Source organism: Callospermophilus lateralis, chromosome 18 (assembly GCF_048772815.1).
Source record: "Callospermophilus lateralis isolate mCalLat2 chromosome 18, mCalLat2.hap1, whole genome shotgun sequence".
Lineage (NCBI taxonomy): Eukaryota > Metazoa > Chordata > Mammalia > Rodentia > Sciuridae > Callospermophilus > Callospermophilus lateralis.
Genome location: NC_135322.1, coordinates 12,309,681 through 12,326,474, shown reverse-complemented (window position 1 = coordinate 12,326,474; position 16,794 = coordinate 12,309,681). Strand labels below are relative to the sequence as shown.

General features: G+C 52.7%; 1 protein-coding gene across 1 annotated transcript; it reads left to right on the top strand.

Moving 5' to 3' along the window:
• The first annotated feature begins 8,079 nt into the window (after window positions 1–8,079).
• On the top strand, window positions 8,080–15,017 carry Erf (ETS2 repressor factor). The gene is made up of 4 exons (XM_076837998.1): window positions 8,080–8,219; window positions 12,759–12,993; window positions 13,359–13,474; window positions 13,575–15,017. Exons 1-4 carry the CDS (start codon window positions 8,198–8,200, stop codon window positions 14,852–14,854), a joined length of 1,653 nt encoding a protein of 550 aa, XP_076694113.1. The 5' UTR covers window positions 8,080–8,197; the 3' UTR covers window positions 14,855–15,017.
• Window positions 15,018–16,794: the final 1,777 nt, after the last annotated feature.

Below are 16,794 nucleotides of genomic sequence, written 5' to 3'. Positions count from 1 at the left end.
AGAAGTAAATTTTGGCTGGGATCAGATGGTACAATGTTATAAAGATTACAAACTCCCAGATTTGAGAGGACAATCACTCCCCTTATGTGTGGGGGAGGCTTCTATTTATGGGTTCACCCTCTTTAGAGGGTTGCATTGTCACCAACTGTCCATGATGATCTCTCTGTGTATGGGGCTATATTTATCATATTACATTGGGTATCTGGGGGTTCATTATTTAATCCTGGGCTTATTCATTCATCATTAAATAGAACATGATATTTCTACCTGTATATAAGAGTTTCTTTCTCTATAATGTTAATGAAATTGACATACTAATATTAGGGTTTGTTGCATCCATTGATGAGTCTAAATTGTTCACACTCTATAATGTACCCATTGGTGGTCCACCCAGGGGAGTGGCATTGTCCATGGGTTGTACCATGTAAAGCCATGTGATTATGGGGTTACGCTGTTCACACTGTATACACTGAATCACATTGTTTATGGAAGTGACCCTATTTATTTATTTACTTTTTGATACTGGGAATTGAACTCAGGGGCACCCAACCACTGAGCCACATCCCCAGCCCTATTTTGTATTTTATTAGAGACAGGATCTCATTGAGGTGGTTAGAGCCTTGCTGTTGCTGAGGCTGGCTTTGAACTTGTGATCCTCCTGCCTCAGCCTCCTGAGCCGCTGGAATTACAGGCATGTGCCACTGCACCCAGTTGGAAGTGACCCTATTTATATGTTTGTCTACACTGTGCATATGAGGTTACCCAGGTTATGGGAGTTGATCCAGTTGAGAGAAGAATTTTTATCATGTTAAAGAAGTAATATTAGCTAATTAGCTGGGTACAGTTGTGTACACTTGTAGTCCCAGCAACTCAGGAGGGTGAGGTAGGAGGATGGTAAGTTTGAGGCTAGCCTCAGCACTTGGTGAGATCCTGTCTCAAAATTAAAAAAATAAAATAAAATAAAAAGGGGCTGGGATGTGGCTTTTTGGTAGAGCACTTGCCTGGCATATCTGAGGCACTGGATTAAATTCTCAGCACCGCATATAAACAAGTGAATAAAATAAAAGGGCCATCAACAACTAAAATATATTTAATTTTTTTTAATATATTAAAAAATAAAAAGCAGGAGCATGTAGCTCAGTGGTAAAACCCCTTGGTTCAGGAGTGGAGGAGGAGGAGGAGGGGTTTTTGTTGTTGTATTGCCTCTGGTAGATCATTTAATGAGGGAATTACATGGGAACATACATTGTTTATATGCTGTCTCACCAGTTACATGGAGCTCAGAATATTTATGAGGGTCATATTATCTTTTTTTAATTTTAATATTTATTTATTGGTGGATACAACATCTTTGCTTGTATGTGGTGCTGAGGATCGAACCCGGGCCGCACACAGGCCAGGCGAGTGCGCTACCGCTTGAGCCACATCCCCAGCCCCAGGGTCATACTATCTTCACGAGGGGGTACATTATTTATGAGGATCACACTACATATATTGGATTTCACACTTTTTTGAGTTTCTGGGATTTCCACTGTGTGTCTGAGAGCTACATCACACATTTGGGATTATATTGGTAGTAGACACTGCCATCCGCATGGTTTTCAAACTATCATGAGGCTGTACCACTGTATGTGGTGGACTCTGTTCACTTCAAGTGCATATTGTCAATCTATTTAATGCCAGACAAAGGGCTAGGCACCTGTGATAAGGCAGGGAAAAAATAGGGCAAATGCTGGTCTTCATGGAGCTGATATTTGAGAGGACAATCACCCCCCTTATAAATGGGGGAGGCTTCTATTTATGGGTTCACCCTCTTTATTGTCCATGAGGATCCCTCTGTGTATGGGGCTATATTTATCATATTGCAGTATCTGGGGGTTCACTGTTTAACCATGGGCTTGTTCATTCATCATAGATTACCAGACATTTGTGCCAAGTTTGGGGACTAATGCACAGAGCAAAACAAGTGAAAAATCTCTGGTCTCACTGAGTGTGATGGCACAGGTCTGTTATCCCAATGGCTGGGGAGGCTGAGGCAGGAGGATCCCAAGTTCAAAGTTGCCTCAGCAATTTAGTAAGGCCCTAAGCAACTTAGCAAGACCCTCTCTCAAAATAAAATATAAAAAAGAACTGGCAATGTGTCTCAGTGGTTAAGGACCCCTGTGTTCAGAATCTGGTACCAAAGAGAAAAAAAAAAATCCTTTGGTCTCTTAGAGCTTACCATAGGGGAAGGGATTCAGGCAGTAAGGTAATAACATTATAGAAATATATATATATGTCAGGAAAGGATTTTCTGTGGAGAAAAATAACAGAGAAGGATGTAGAAAGGGGGCAGAAATTTAAAATCAAGTTGTCAGGCAGGGTCTTATTGGGATGCTTGTTTGTGAGTAAGAGCCTGAAGGGGATGAAGGACAGAGCTATGTAGGCATCTTGGGGAAAAGCTTTCCTATTGGACGGAACAGCATAGGCAAAGTCCCTGAGCCAGGAATGGGCCTGACATGTCCAAGGGACAGCAAAGAGACAAAGTGGAACTGAAGTGGAAATAATGGGGAATGCTGGGAGATGAGGTCCAGATGGGCCTCATAGACCATTGCAAGTCTTTGCAAGACCATTGCATGACTTTTACTCCCAATGAGTAGAGGGGCCACTGGGAGGTTTGGGGCAGCAAAGAAATGTGATCTGATTTTTTGGGATCCCTCTGTCTATGGGTGGAGTGTAGACTAGAGGCCAGTGGCAGCAGGAAGTACGGTGAGAATATCCCAGACCAGGGAGAGGGTGGTGGTGATCAATGGAGTAGCAATTTTAGTGGAAGTAGGTACACACCTGTTTTAGCTCCTCTGGAGGGTTAGGTGGGAAGATCACTTGAGTGCAGGAGTTCAAGGCCAGCCTGAGCAACATCAGGAGACCTGTTGTCAAAAAAAGGAACAGAAAAGGGGAAAAAGGGAGCCGATTCTGGAATAGCTGAAGATAGAACTTCCGGAAATTCCTTTCACTTTGGATGTTGGATGAGAGAAAAGACACAATGATGATTCCAAAATATTCATTCTGAGCAACCAGCAAAATGGAATTGCACATTCCTGAGAGATGTATAGGGTTGGAGTTCAGGGAAGAGTCTCTAGCTAGAGATAAAAATGTGGCAGTAATCAGGGTTGGGTTTGTGGCTCAGTGGTAGAGCACTCACCTAGCATGTGTGAGGCACTGGGATTGATCCTCAGCACCACATTAAAAAAAAAAAATAAAGGTATTGTGTCCACTTATAACTAAAAAGTAATTATTTTTTTAAAAATGTGGCAGTAGTCAGCTAGACATAGTGTATCTCCCACAGGATGGAGCCATGGAGGAATGAGTGTAAATGATGTGTGTAAATGGGGGAGTAGAGGGCCTGAGATGGAGCCTGAGGCCTCCCACATCTGAATCAGGGAGAGGAGAATGGATGATACTATAGGGAAGTTACATCCTCTGCTTAGGAATAGCCCACCATTCGTGGTGTCTACTATGTCTACTGTTGGGTGGGTCATACTGCTGTTAAGGGAAGTACAATGCTTTAATGGTCTGTCTCCCCCATTCCCCCTCATGCTGGGGACTGAACCCAGGATTTTGTGCATGCTAGGCCAAGTGCTCTATCAGTAGGCTACTACTCCTACTCTTTATTCTTAGGGTCTTGAGATCTTGATGGTTCATTGTTGCTCATATGGCTGAAGAGTGGGTTGTCCACATAGTTTCCTTTTCAGAAGTGTGGTGACGAGTCTGAAATGTTGGGACTCGCTATGCATCACGGCACACACATATACTCTCAGTGGCTCAGGAAGCTGAGGCAGGAGAATCACAAGTTCAAGTCCAGCCTCTGTAACTTAGTGAGGCCATCAACAGTTTAGCAAGACCCTGTCTCAAAATAAAAAAAATAAAACAGACTGGAGATATGGCTCAGTGGTAAAATATCCCTGGGTTCAATCCCCAGTGCAAAAAAAAAAAAAAAAAAAAAAAAAATTGAGTCTTCTGTAGGGAGAGGTCCTGTCAATGCCTCTGCCTGACAACAGCAGGTTAAATATTATCTGTGCTAGGGTGGCAAACTGGAACAAGGACTATCAGGGCTATGGGAGGAGGGGTGTCCTCACTGTCTGGACAGAGTTGTTTATACCTTTCATTGCAAGTGTGTCCTGAGTACAGAAGAGGCTACACTTTTCACTGGGTATGTGAAGGTTTTCCATAGTGAAATGAGGGTAGGGGTGACCTCTTGTTTATTGGAGCTGAATCACCAATGGTTGCACTGCATGGCCTCTCTTCAAGGACTGAACAGTGGTGAACATTTTTTTTTGGTTTTGGTACTGACAATTGAACCAAGGGGCACTTTACTTTACTTCCCAGGCCACCCCTTTTTTTTGATACCAGGGATTGAACCAGGGTGGGAGTGTGGGGGTCAAAGGGCTTAACCACTGAGTCACATCCCAGTCCTTTATTTTTTATTTTGGACAGGGTCTGGATAAGTTGCTTAGGGCCTCACTAAGTTGCTGAGGCTGACCTAGAACCTGCAATCTTCCTGCTTCAGCCTCCTGAGTTTCTAGGATTGCAGATGTGATCTACCATGCCCAGGCTTTCTGGGTTTTTATTTTATTTTTTAAATATTTTTTTAGTTGTTGATGGGCTTGTAAAAAATTTATTTATTTATTTGTATGTGGTGCTGAGAATCGAATCGAGTGCCTTACACATGTGAGGCAAGAGTTCTACCACTGAGCCACAAACCCAGACCCTGGGTTTTTATTTTGAAACAGGACTCACTAAATTGCTGAGTCTGAACTTGAATTTGTGATTCTCCTGCTTCAACCTTCCAACTCACTGGTATTATATCATGCCCAGCTGAGGAATAGTTCTGATCACACATTCACACTATCCAGGTTATCTCATTAATGGTCAGGATCACCATTGCTATCATCTTTGAGGATGGGTCTCAGCATCTCTGAGTCAACTGAACTATTCCACAGGATCCATGTTTCATGGACTCCTGACAGATTATAATACCTGTGGAGAAGTTTGCATAAACCACCAAAGACACAATGCCCATGGCTGGGGATATGGTTCTGTGGTTAAGCGACCCTGAGTTCAATCTCTGCTACCAAAAAAAAAAAAAAAAAAAAAAAAAGAAAGAAACAGTGGCAATGAACTGGCCAACTGGGTTAGGGTGGGATTATGACATTAATAGGCAATTTCACACTGTCAGTGCTGTGTGTTTATTTAGTTTATAGTTAGAGTCTGTAGGCTATAGGAAAAGGGTGCTCACATTATCTATGGGGTATATAGTTACTTCTGCTAATAATATCTAATAATATGTTTTTTCCTCTGCTAATAATTATTACCAGTGTTTATTTTTACTTATTTATGTTTTCGTGCTAGGGATCAAACCACATGCCAAGCACAAGCTCTATCACTAAGCTACATGCCCAGCCCAATATTTATTGTGTACTTCACTTTCCTGATTTCTCATAATAAAACGATTGTGTAGGATCTATTAATAGCCCCATTTGGAGGCTGGGGTTGTGGCTCAGTTGTAGAGCACTTGCTAGCATGTATGAGGCACTGAGTTTGATTCTCAAAAACCAAATAAATAAATAAAGGTCCATCAATAACTAATAAACAATTTTTAAAAAATATCCCCCAGCTGGGAGCGGTGGTGCACGCCTGTAACTCAGCTGTTTGGGAGGCTGAGATAGGAGAATTACAAGTTCAAAGCCAGCCTCAGCAACTTCGAGGTGCTAAGCAACTGAGACCCTATATCTAACTAAAATACAAAATAGGGCTTGGGATGTGGTTCAGTGGTCCAGTACCCCTGAGTTCAATCCCCAGTACCAAAAAAAAAAAAAAGCACCCCATTTTACAGATGAATATTTCTTTTCTTTTTTTTAGTACTGGGAATTGAACCTGGGGCGCCAAACCACTGAACCACATCTCCAGTCCTTTTTATTTAGTTATTTTTTATTTTGAAACAGAGTCTCACTAAGTTGCTTAGGGCTTCAATAAGTTGCCCAGGCTGACCTCAAACTTGGGATCTTCTTGCTTCAGCCTCCTGAATTGCTGGGATTACAGGCGTGCACTACCCTGCTCCACTATGGATGTAGAATCTGAGGCTCAAAGAGAGAAGGTCGCTTGCCCTTTTTCACAGACACAGTTACAGGGGTTGTAACTCAGGTCTCTTCCTTACTGAAGGGAGTGCGGGGGAGTCACTGGGGCTGTTACTGGTCTTATATCTATGAAACTCTGTATTGGGGAGGTGGTATAATGGTTAAGGGTATAGATCTGGGTTTGAACCCTAATCCCAGCACTTCCTCCATAAAGAACTTTGTCAGACTAATTTCCTCTTTCAGAGCCTCATTTTCATAACCTGCAAATTGGGATAACAACTGTAACTCCCCTCACTAGGATTTTGTGAGGATTAAACAAGAAGATGCTTCTGACAATGCTTGGCCCAGTGCCTGGCACACTGTGAGCGCTCAGAATCAGGAGCTGTTATTCTAACAATGATGATTATTATTATTGCTGGACCACACTGCTCCCAGAGGGTTACAATATCCGTGGGGGAGCTGTAGTGTCCGTAGGCAAGGTTACATAATTTCCCAAGGGGGTGAATGCTTCCCTGGAGACGTTGGTTTCCCCAAGGAGGAGGCCTGAGACTTGTCTGAGGGCCCGCTGAGGAGCTAGTCTGAGGCAGACTAGGAACCCAGGAAAGGAGGAGGCTGTGTTTGAAGCCCTAAATACTCAGAGCGTGGCCCCTGTCTGATGGCTTTTTCTCCTTCTGGCTTGTCTTGATCCAACTTTTAGATTTCCGTCTTGTCCCTTTGTCCCCATACTCTCCTCCTTTGGTAACTCAGGAGTCATTTTTTAAAATGTTTATTTAGTTGTAGATGAACACACAGTATATTTATTTTTATGTGGTGCTGAGGATTGAACCCAGTGCCTCACACATATGAGGCAAGCACTTTACCACTGAGCTACAGCTTCAGCCCCTTAAGAGTCATTTTTGAGACTGTGTCTAGGATCTGTCTGTGAATATTGCATCTATTTGCCCTCTACCCTGCTTCTGGCTCCCTGCCTCAGTCCATCCGATCTGCACTCTGATTTCCTGTTTCCCGAGCCTCAGGCTCCATCCATCCCTCCCAGCTGCTGCGGACAACAAGCTTAACACTTCCCCTACGCTCCAGCCTTAGGTCTTAAGCCTTGTCTTCCTCTCTCCTGGCGACCCTCAGTTCCCCTTGGGAGCACATTTGTTCAGATTTGGATCGCCTCCTCACATCCTGGCCCCACCTACGGAACCCCCTGCCCTAATGAAGGAGGTGGAGGTACCTCCGGCGCCAGTCGTGTCTCCAGGACAGCTGCAGGTTCCAGAATTCATTCTCTGATCACTTCCTCCCCAGCTGGACTGGGGGCTAACAGGAAGGCCAAGACCCCATCCCCACAGGAGCGGAGGGCACACCGCCTCTCCATTTCCGATGCTGGGAAATGCTTCCCACCCATTCTACCCCACCCCTGGACAGCTGCCCCATTCAGGCTCAGGGTTGGGGGGCTGGGTAAGGCCAGGCTTGAAAATGCAGTGGTCTGGATGATTATTCTCCAAGCCCTGACTCTGTCCTCCTGCAGAGAAGACTGTGCCTCCTCCCCAAAGGTCCATGTCCCTCCCCACAAAAGTTTTTGACCCCACTTATAGGGTACTCCCCTATCCTCTGGTTCCCCCAAGAAACTCTGCAGGCCGCAGAGGGCAGGAGAGGAGGAGGCGCTGCAGGTAGCAAGCGCCGAGGACTTTAGTTATCAGCAGACTGGGCGCCTCCATGACGGGTCATGACCCCTAGGACCCCATCCTCTACCCGCCCTCTTCTTCCTCCCTCCCGCGCCGCGCGGCCCCTTTAAGCCCAGAGCCGGCCGGTCCTCAGTGGCTGCGCGCCGGCAAGCGTGTGTGTGAGTGCGCGGGGAGGGGGCGGGCGCAGTGTCTCCATGGCGACGCGGCGGTGACGTCGCCGGCCGGGGGGCGTGGGCGTCCCGGCCCCGGAGTGCGATATTAACCCGGGAGGCGGCGGCGGGGAGGGGAGAGGCTCAGAGAGGCGAGGCCGGGTGAGGCGGCGAGGGCGGCCCGACGGGCGCGGGACGGGACGGGGCAGCGCGGGCGCCGGAGCCACGGCCCGGAGTCGGGGTGCCTTGCCCCGGGCCCCCCAGCATGAAGACCCCGGCGGACACAGGTGGGGGCGGGGGCAGCACGTGTGGGGGAGACTTGTTGCCCCGGGAAACCAGGCAGAAAACTTTGGGGGGGCTGAAGGGGTCCGGGGGAGCCCCAGTGATTCCTAGTTCTGGGGGACCCCCAAGCACTCAAGACCTGTTGCTTCTTGCGGAGCGAAAGGGGGTGCTGCCTGGGACCCCCAATTTTGGGCTCTGGTCGGAGTGGTGTGGGTGTTGCGGGTCCTAATCTTCTCCTCATGCCCGAACCTCACAAGCTGGGCTCTCCCCCACTCCTTGGATCACGGGGGTGGCGGGGTCCCTCCCTGCCGTTCTGTCACGTTGCACTCTGGGGGCCGGGACGTGTGCGGGGCGGGGGGAGGTTGGTCCACGGGGCCCGCTATCCCCGGTTCTGCGCTGCGCGGTCCGGCCCGTGACCTTCACAGCTGCGCGTGCCCCGCATCGGGTTAGTGGGGGACACGGATGGCCTCCAGGAGGGCTTGAGTGGGGAGCCCGGGACTCGGGGTCCGGGCTGCGCTGCCCCTCCCCCGCCCGTCTCCGCCGGCTCCTCGCTCCCCCGCCCGCACCGAGTCGCAAAGTTCCAAAGCGCAGCCCGAACGTTCGAAAAAGGAACTTTTTGTTTCCGACCTTAGAACGCGCTGCTTTAAGGTGGCTTGGGGGAAGACCTGGGTACCCTCCTCCCGCGCCGTCGGAGGCCCGGGGTTGAGAAGGGTGGGGAAGGTGGGGGGGGACGCAGACGCTCCCCCCTCTTTCTCCCTCCCCGATCCAGCTCTTCTCTTTCAGCGGGCCGTCTTCCCCTCCGCCTCTCTTCCCCGCCAACTTGCTCCTCCTTAAGGGGCCTGGGTTCCCCTCCCCCCTCGGCCGGCGGGCGGGGGGCATCGGGATTAACCCCCCTCCCGCTCGGACTTTCCCCCCCTCCCTTCCCCCGCCGCCCCCGGGCTCGCGCGGGCTGGACTTTGCGCCCGGGTGCGCGGGGGGAGGGGTCCTAGCCGCCCCCTGCCCGTCTACCCTGTCGGAATCCGGCCCGGGGCGGGGACGGGGGAGGGGGAAGGGGGCCGGGCGCCGCTGTTCAAACTTGTTTCCTTTCCCCGGCGGCGGCCGCGGCTAGGACTCCAGTGTGCGGGTGTGTGCCCCGACCGGCCCACCCACCCCACCCCCTGCTCGGCGGGTGGGGGCGGCTCTTAAAGGGCTCGGAGCAGGACTACGGCGCCCGGGGATTGGGGCCTGGGAGGGGGGCTGAGGGTGGGGCAGGGGTGCGGAGTGCTGTAGGGTCAGTCACGTGCGTCCCACTTACTCCCTGGCTCCCACAGGCTCCGGGCCGCTGGGCCTTGGGGGCAGCGAGAGCCTCTCCTCACTCGGGGAGGGGACCGAGGCGCCCAAACAACTCCGCCTGCCTTTCCTCTTTACCAGGGGCCTTGATCCATTGGGACCTGCTGGGCAGCTTTACAACCCTGGTTAGGGTTCGAGTCGTGTGTAGGTTCTCTGCTTCGGGGAGTGGGAGCTGGTAAGGGGGCGCCTGGAATGGCCTCCGGATCAGTCGATCTTTACGTGTGCCGGCGGCTGTGAGCCCCTCCATCTGATCCTCCATCCCAGCCCCTCTCTTCTGCCGCGGCTGTTTCCCACTTCCTGTTTTCTTCCCGGCTCTGGCGCCATCGAGGGCTGCCTGGAGTGGGGGAGGTGGTGGGGCCCCCCTGGAGGCCGGCGGGCTCTTCCTCTACCATCACCCCTCCCTTCCGACCCCCGTAGTCTCTTGAAAAAGTTTGGGCAGCCACACGAAGTTGGGGGGTGCCCAGGAATTCTGCCCCCACCCAGTCTTGTAGTCTGGGAGAATCCCTACCCTACCTCTGAGATCCAGGTGTACTTTCTGGGACCCACCCATCTCAGCCCTTCCTGTCTGCTGCCACCTTTACACCCGGATCTGTGTTTCTTGAACCTCTCTTTGAGTGCAACTGCTTTCTCCATCTCCCTGCCTCACTGGTCCCCCATGCTCCAGAAGTACTGTACCCCCCAAGCTTTCTTGGTGCAGAGGCTGGTGTTTCCCTGATTTAAGCACGTGGACCCACTTACAGCATATACTCACACATGCTCCCCTTGCCCGTGCCTGGCTCCTGGCTCCAAGGCTTGGGGAACAGAGCCCCATTGAGACTCCCTGACGTCACCCCCTTTCATTCTGCCCCCCCAAAGCTGGGAACAGGCCCTCATGTATGCTGTGTCCGATGAGGAAAACTAGTGTTGGGGTGGGCCTGGGTGTGGGGAAGGGTCTCTGCCAGGAGTGGCAGCCAGGGTCTAGGCCCTGGGGGGGGTGTCTCAGGGAAGGAGGTTAACTAGGGGGCCTGGGACAGCTCTCAGAATGCGGCTTGAGGCCTTTCCAGAGCCCCCCCACCTCCTTTGCGAGTTCCCTTTGTGTTGCATGTAGTCTCTCTCACTCCCTCTCTTCTGCAAAGTTTATTTTTAGCCTCCTGCTCCCCCGCTCCCAGGACTGTCGCTGCACACACGTTGCCTGGTTACCGGGACATGGAGGCTGGGGCGGGTGGGCTGGGAAGGGTGGCTTTAATTTGGGGGGGGAGGGTGGAAGTCAATATACTCCTCTACCCTCAAACCCCCAGACCGATGTCTCAGGGGCTTCAGCCCCCCTCCTAGGTCTGGGAGCCAAATTGGGGCTGAAGTGGGAGCAGCATGGAGCTTGGTACCCTGAGAGGGCCAGGAGCTTTTTTGAGAAGGCTCTCAGGGTACTTCGCGTTTGTACCTTGGTGGTTTGGTCACCTGGGTTCCCAAAAACCTCAGGGCACAGGGAGACCTTGGGACCTCTGCTGTCTAGCAGGATGAGGATAATGGGGTGAGCAACTGAATTCCCAAGAGAGGCATGGGGCTTTGGATGCTGGGGTCCTTGGGAGAGGTTTTCAGGGACTATCCCTACTAAATGGAGCAGGGTTGCTGGTCCAGGACTCTGGGCCTGACCAGCTGGAGATCATATTCCTGGAGCCCTGAGGGGCTGGTTTGAGGCTGGGATTTCTGAATAGGGTAGAGACCAGGTAGGGAGTGCAGTACTGGCCATGACAGTCTATCAGGAGTTGGGCACTTGGGTCCCTGTGGGAGTCAGTGAGCTTTGGATTTGAAGGGGGGGGGGTCCCAGTGTGAGCAGGTACTGTTGATCCCTGGTGTTCCCAAGAGGAAGGATCCTGGGTTGAATTCCAGACTGGGGTGGAGTCTTTGGGGAGGCTCAATTTTGCCCAGAGGCCTGGTTGGTACCTGCTTGAGCTAGGGCCAAGAGAGGGAGACTGACCCCTTCAGACTTGCAGACCAGGTTTTGGAACCCCACCCATCTTTTTTTTTTTTTTTTTTTTTTTTTTGAGGAGGTCTTGCTGTGTTGCCTGGGCTGGTCACAAACTCCTGAGCTCAGTTTTCCCACTGCAGGCTCCCCACTAATGGGACAAAATCTGTGTACCACCACACCCATCTACCGCCATCCATCTTTATCCATCCACCATCCACCTTGGCCTTCTCTTCACTAGTGGCACCAGGGCCCCTGCCCTGCCTTCCCCCTCCTTCTCTTCCTCTCCTTTCCCTCCTCCCACCCCTCCATTACCGGCTGCCTAGTGCTGAATTATTGATGGTCCCTGATTACCCGGGGGTTTGGGAAATGACAACAACCGCAGCCCCCCCACTCCAGGCTGCCCACCCCCTCCAGGGACCAGCCAGCCCACCACCAACCTCTACCCAAGGTTAATGCTGGGGGCGGGCAGGCAGGTGGGCAGGGAAGAAGCTGAGGATGAGAAGGCAGAAGTGGGAAGAGGGTGACAGTGCCACTGTGCTTGCTTGGTCTTTGCCCTGAACAGGGGCCCTCTAGCCAGGTCTGGCCTGGATGCCTCTGGGTCTGGGGAGGGCAGTGCAACTTAGAGGGTCCAGGGCTTGGTGCGGGTTGGGGGGGGCCTCTCAGACAGTCTGGGTTTCACTCTCCAGGGAAGACAGAAGCCTCTGTGTGTGCAAGTGCTGACCTCATCGTCATCCAGCCACCCCACCCCTCCTGGTCCTTTTAAGAAGAAAAAAAAATCCTCTGGGTCTTGAGGTGGGAGTAGGGGCTTCTTTTAGGTCTTGTTGGGGAAGATAGTGTATGTTCCTAAAGAGGGGACCAGAGGACCTCGGGGGTGCAATTTGGCTTTGGATGGATATGGGGGTGGACTGGGGGACTGTGCCTCAACTGGACTGGCCACGTGTGCCCTTTCCTGCCCCTCCCCCACTGGCAGCTCTGCCCGTCGGCCTGGCTTGGTGCCTGGCCCCCTGGCACTGGCCCCGGGACCCGCCGCCGACGGTTTCCTGTTTCTCCCGGTGTCCCTGGAGCAGGCTCCAGCTTCCCCTCCCCCCAGCTCCTGTCTAGCCCCCTCAAACAGACACACAGTCTTCCTAACTCAGGTCTTCACTTGGCTAAGAGAAAAGGGATTTCCCTACCATGAGGGTGGGGTAGAAGGTGGATCCTGGGAAATGACCCAGATCCCAGACTTGGCATCCTGACCCCAGGCCGCTCCCTCCCTGCTTCCCATCCCCAGGGTTTGCCTTCCCGGATTGGGCCTACAAGCCGGAATCATCCCCTGGCTCAAGGCAAATTCAGCTGTGGCACTTTATTCTGGAGCTGCTAAGGAAGGAGGAGTACCAGGGTGTCATTGCCTGGCAGGGCGACTATGGGGAGTTCGTCATCAAGGACCCCGACGAGGTAGCTCGGCTCTGGGGTGTTCGCAAGTGCAAGCCCCAGATGAACTATGACAAGCTGAGCCGGGCCCTGCGGTAAGGAGGGACTGTGGGCCCTGGAGCACATGTGGTCAGTTCCCACTGGTTAGGAAGCTCCTGACCCATGGGAACAGGTTTGGCACCTGGCTCTGCCAGATCCTAGCTGTGTGACCTTGGACAAGTCCTAGCACTTTTCTGAGTCCATTGGTAACAAAGGGGTTGGGGGAGAGAATGGCATCACCCACAAGGCCTCTAATCTGGGCCCCATCTTCTGGGTACTTAACTTCTTTAAATGGCTCCTGTTTCTTGGTTACCGTAACTTTGTGAGCAGCACACAAGCATGCATCAAGGTATGGAGTCTAGAACTGAGTCCCAATAAGTACTGACTGATCAATGATGTCATGGTGTCTCTACACCCACAGATATTATTATAATAAGCGCATTCTGCACAAGACCAAGGGGAAACGGTTCACTTACAAGTTCAACTTCAACAAACTGGTGCTGGTTAATTATCCTTTCATCGATGTGGGGTTGGCTGGTGAGTACCAGGGATGCATGGCCTTGGAGGGAGGAGAGGGTTGGTTTGTCTGTCCAGGCTAGGCCAGGGGCCTTGACACCAAGTATCCCCACTCTGTCAGGGGGTGCGGTGCCACAGAGTGCCCCTCCAGTGCCATCGGGCGGCAGCCACTTCCGCTTCCCTCCCTCAACGCCCTCCGAGGTGCTCTCCCCCACCGAGGACCCCCGCTCACCACCGGCCTGCTCTTCATCCTCCTCCTCACTCTTCTCAGCTGTGGTGGCCCGCCGTCTGGGCCGAGGCTCAGTCAGTGACTGTAGTGATGGCACATCAGAGCTGGAAGAACCACTGGGCGAGGACCCCCGGGCACGACCACCTGGCCCTCCAGAGCTGGGTGCTTTCCGAGGGCCCCCTCTGGCCCGCCTGCCCCATGACCCTGGTGTCTTCCGAGTCTATCCCCGGCCCCGGGGTGGCCCTGAACCCCTTAGTCCCTTTCCCGTATCACCTCTGGCTGGGCCTGGCTCCCTGCTACCCCCTCAGCTCTCACCGGCTTTGCCCATGACACCTACTCACCTGGCCTACACACCCTCTCCCACCTTGAGCCCTATGTACCCCAGTGGTGGTGGCGGCCCCAGTGGCTCAGGTGGAGGCTCCCACTTTTCCTTTAGCCCTGAGGACATGAAACGGTACCTGCAGGCCCACACCCAAAGCGTCTACAACTACCACCTCAGCCCCCGCGCCTTTCTGCACTACCCTGGGCTGGTGGTGCCCCAGCCACAGCGTCCTGACAAGTGCCCACTGCCGCCCATGGCACCTGAGACCCCACCGGTCCCTTCCTCAGCCTCGTCATCCTCTTCCTCCTCCTCTTCCCCATTCAAGTTTAAGCTCCAGCCGCCCCCACTAGGACGCCGTCAGCGGGCAGCTGGGGAGAAGGCTTCAGGAGGTGCTGACCAGAGTGGTGGCAGCAGCACTGGCGGGCTGGCTGAGGGGCCGGGGACACTGGCCCCACCACCACCACCACCACCACAGATCAAGGTGGAACCTATCTCAGAAGGTGAATCAGAGGAGGTGGAGGTGACTGATATCAGCGATGAGGATGAGGAAGATGGGGAGGTGTTCAAGACGCCCCGTGCCCCACCTGCACCCCCCAAGCCCGAGCCTGGCGAGGCACCTGGGGCAGCCCAGTGCATGCCCCTCAAGCTGCGCTTTAAGCGGCGCTGGAGTGAAGACTGTCGCCTAGAGGGGGGTGGAGGCCCTGCTGGGGGCCTTGAGGATGAGGGTGAGGACAAGAAGGTGCGTGGGGATGGGCCTGGGGAGGCAGGGGGTCCCCTCACTCCAAGGCGGGTGAGTTCTGACCTCCAGCATGCAACAGCCCAGCTCTCACTGGAGCATCGAGATTCCTGAGGGCTGTGGGCAGGGGGCTGAGGTTCCCCCCACTCCCCATGCTTTTGCTGCCTTAACCCCCCCAAAGTCCTGGAGGTGAGGGCAGCTCTCTAGTCTCCTCCCTGCCTCCTCCCTCTCCCCTCCCCTCCCCACATTTTGTATAAAACTTTAATTTTTTTTTTTTTTAATGGTGGGGGTGGGTGGGTGCCCAGGGCTAGGGGCTGTCCTGTTTTCTAAGTTCTGGGCAAAGTGGTGGTTGGGGGAGGGAGGGGGGCATTAAGGGGGCCACCTCCATTCTGGGGAATTTATATTTGAATTGAGGCTTTGGCCTTAAAACCCAGGAAATTTTTTTATTACAATCGCTTAGGAAGTAAAGCCTTGTCTCCCTCCCTGTTCTCTGCCTCTTGTACCTCTCCCTCTCTGCCCCACGACCACCCTCAGCCCCAACCCTGCCTTCCTTGCCCCTCCAGGGGCCGTGAGTGCCTGGGTTTCTCATATCCCACAAGGTTGCAACAGGGGAGGGAGGGACAATTTTTTGATGAACCAAAAATTCCATGGTGTGGGGGATTGGGGTGGAGGAGGGTGAGGGGTGCCGCCCATGGGCCACAAAACTACAAGTGCCTGCTCTCCCTCCCCACCCCAGCGTAGGTCCAATCCCTTTACCCCCAGCTGCTCCTAGGACTGGCCCATGGGCAGGCGGGTGAGAGGATGGAAAGGGGGTACCCTGAAACCAAACTGGAAGCCCCCTCTGCCTCCCAGCTGGGGCCCCTGGGGTGGTGGGGGACTGGGTCAAGCCTTACTCTGTATTGGGAAGGAGGGCGGGGGAGGGAAGTAGGGGGCTGCTGGAGAATGTATTCAAAACAATAAAACTTTGGACCTTTGCATGCGGTGATCTGTCCTAGGTGCTAGGTGCAGCCGCTGCAGGATGATGGTCTCTGCCTGATTGGGAAGGACAAGGCAAGGCTGGACCCTGGTAGTTCTATGGCCAGAGGGCCTAGTCCCTCTGAATGGGTCGAACCCAGGCTTGGGGAATGATTGCCTGACCTTGGGTGTCACAAACTCCAGAAATTGATGATTAGGACCTATATTTGGTCCTGTTCTATGGGAATCTGCTTGTCCTTGGAAACTCCTTACCTTCACCACCACCCTATTGACCTTGGTCCTTTTCCTAAAACGCTTTCCAACTTTGATTTCCTAGCCATATCCCTAGGTCCCCAGTGAAGGCCAAGAGCTCCTTTTTGCACTGTTTGTACACCCTGCCCACATCAGTGCCCATAAGGTGCTTTGGGTTATGCTGGGAGTCCTTTGGAGACAAGGCCTGCAGTGTTTCTTAAAATGTAAACCTTGCAAGGTAACTGACTGTTGAGTTTTACCAGCCTAACTAACACTAGCCAAGCTGCTTGACAAGGGTCTGGCTCATTAGTCAGCACTGATTAGCTTCCTATGGACCGTAGACCTAATTAGAATCTGCAATGCTTTAGTTCATCACACAAGGAAGAGCAACTGGCTCAGTTAAATGACTTGCCTAGGACCCTAATTCTGGGCCATGTTCTTTGGACAACTCCTGAATTTTCCTCCCTAAAGCCAAGATTGTTGGATCTAAATCAGGGTCTCTGGGAATCACAGAATGTGAGAGATGAGCTCATAAAGCTAGGATCCCAGACTGGGGAGTTGAGTCAAGAGGACTTCAGGCTGGAATTGCCTGTAGAGACAAGCCCAACCTGGATAATGCAAGTGAATATTGCAGGTGAAAGGGAAGGGGTTTCCCTAAGGTCACAACTGCTAAGAGATGGAGTGGGAATTGAGGGTTAGGGTCTGCTGAACTGGCTTCACAGTGAAACCCCACCCTGTGCAACCTTAAGAGGGGACAGAACATTGGTAACTGCTACCCACTTGAGCTTAAACCTTGGCAGTCTAGGGTGTGTGGTCCCAGATGACGTTGCTGGTTGGCAGGAGAGGAT

Coding starts and splice junctions, on each gene's coding strand:
- Erf (XM_076837998.1), top strand. CDS start 8,198: ATGAAGACCCCGGCGGACACAG. Junction 8,220..12,758: donor GAAGACCCCGGCGGACACAG/GTGGGGGCGGGG, acceptor TCCCATCCCCAG/GGTTTGCCTTCCCGGATTGG. Junction 13,475..13,574: donor CATCGATGTGGGGTTGGCTG/GTGAGTACCAGG, acceptor CCACTCTGTCAG/GGGGTGCGGTGCCACAGAGT.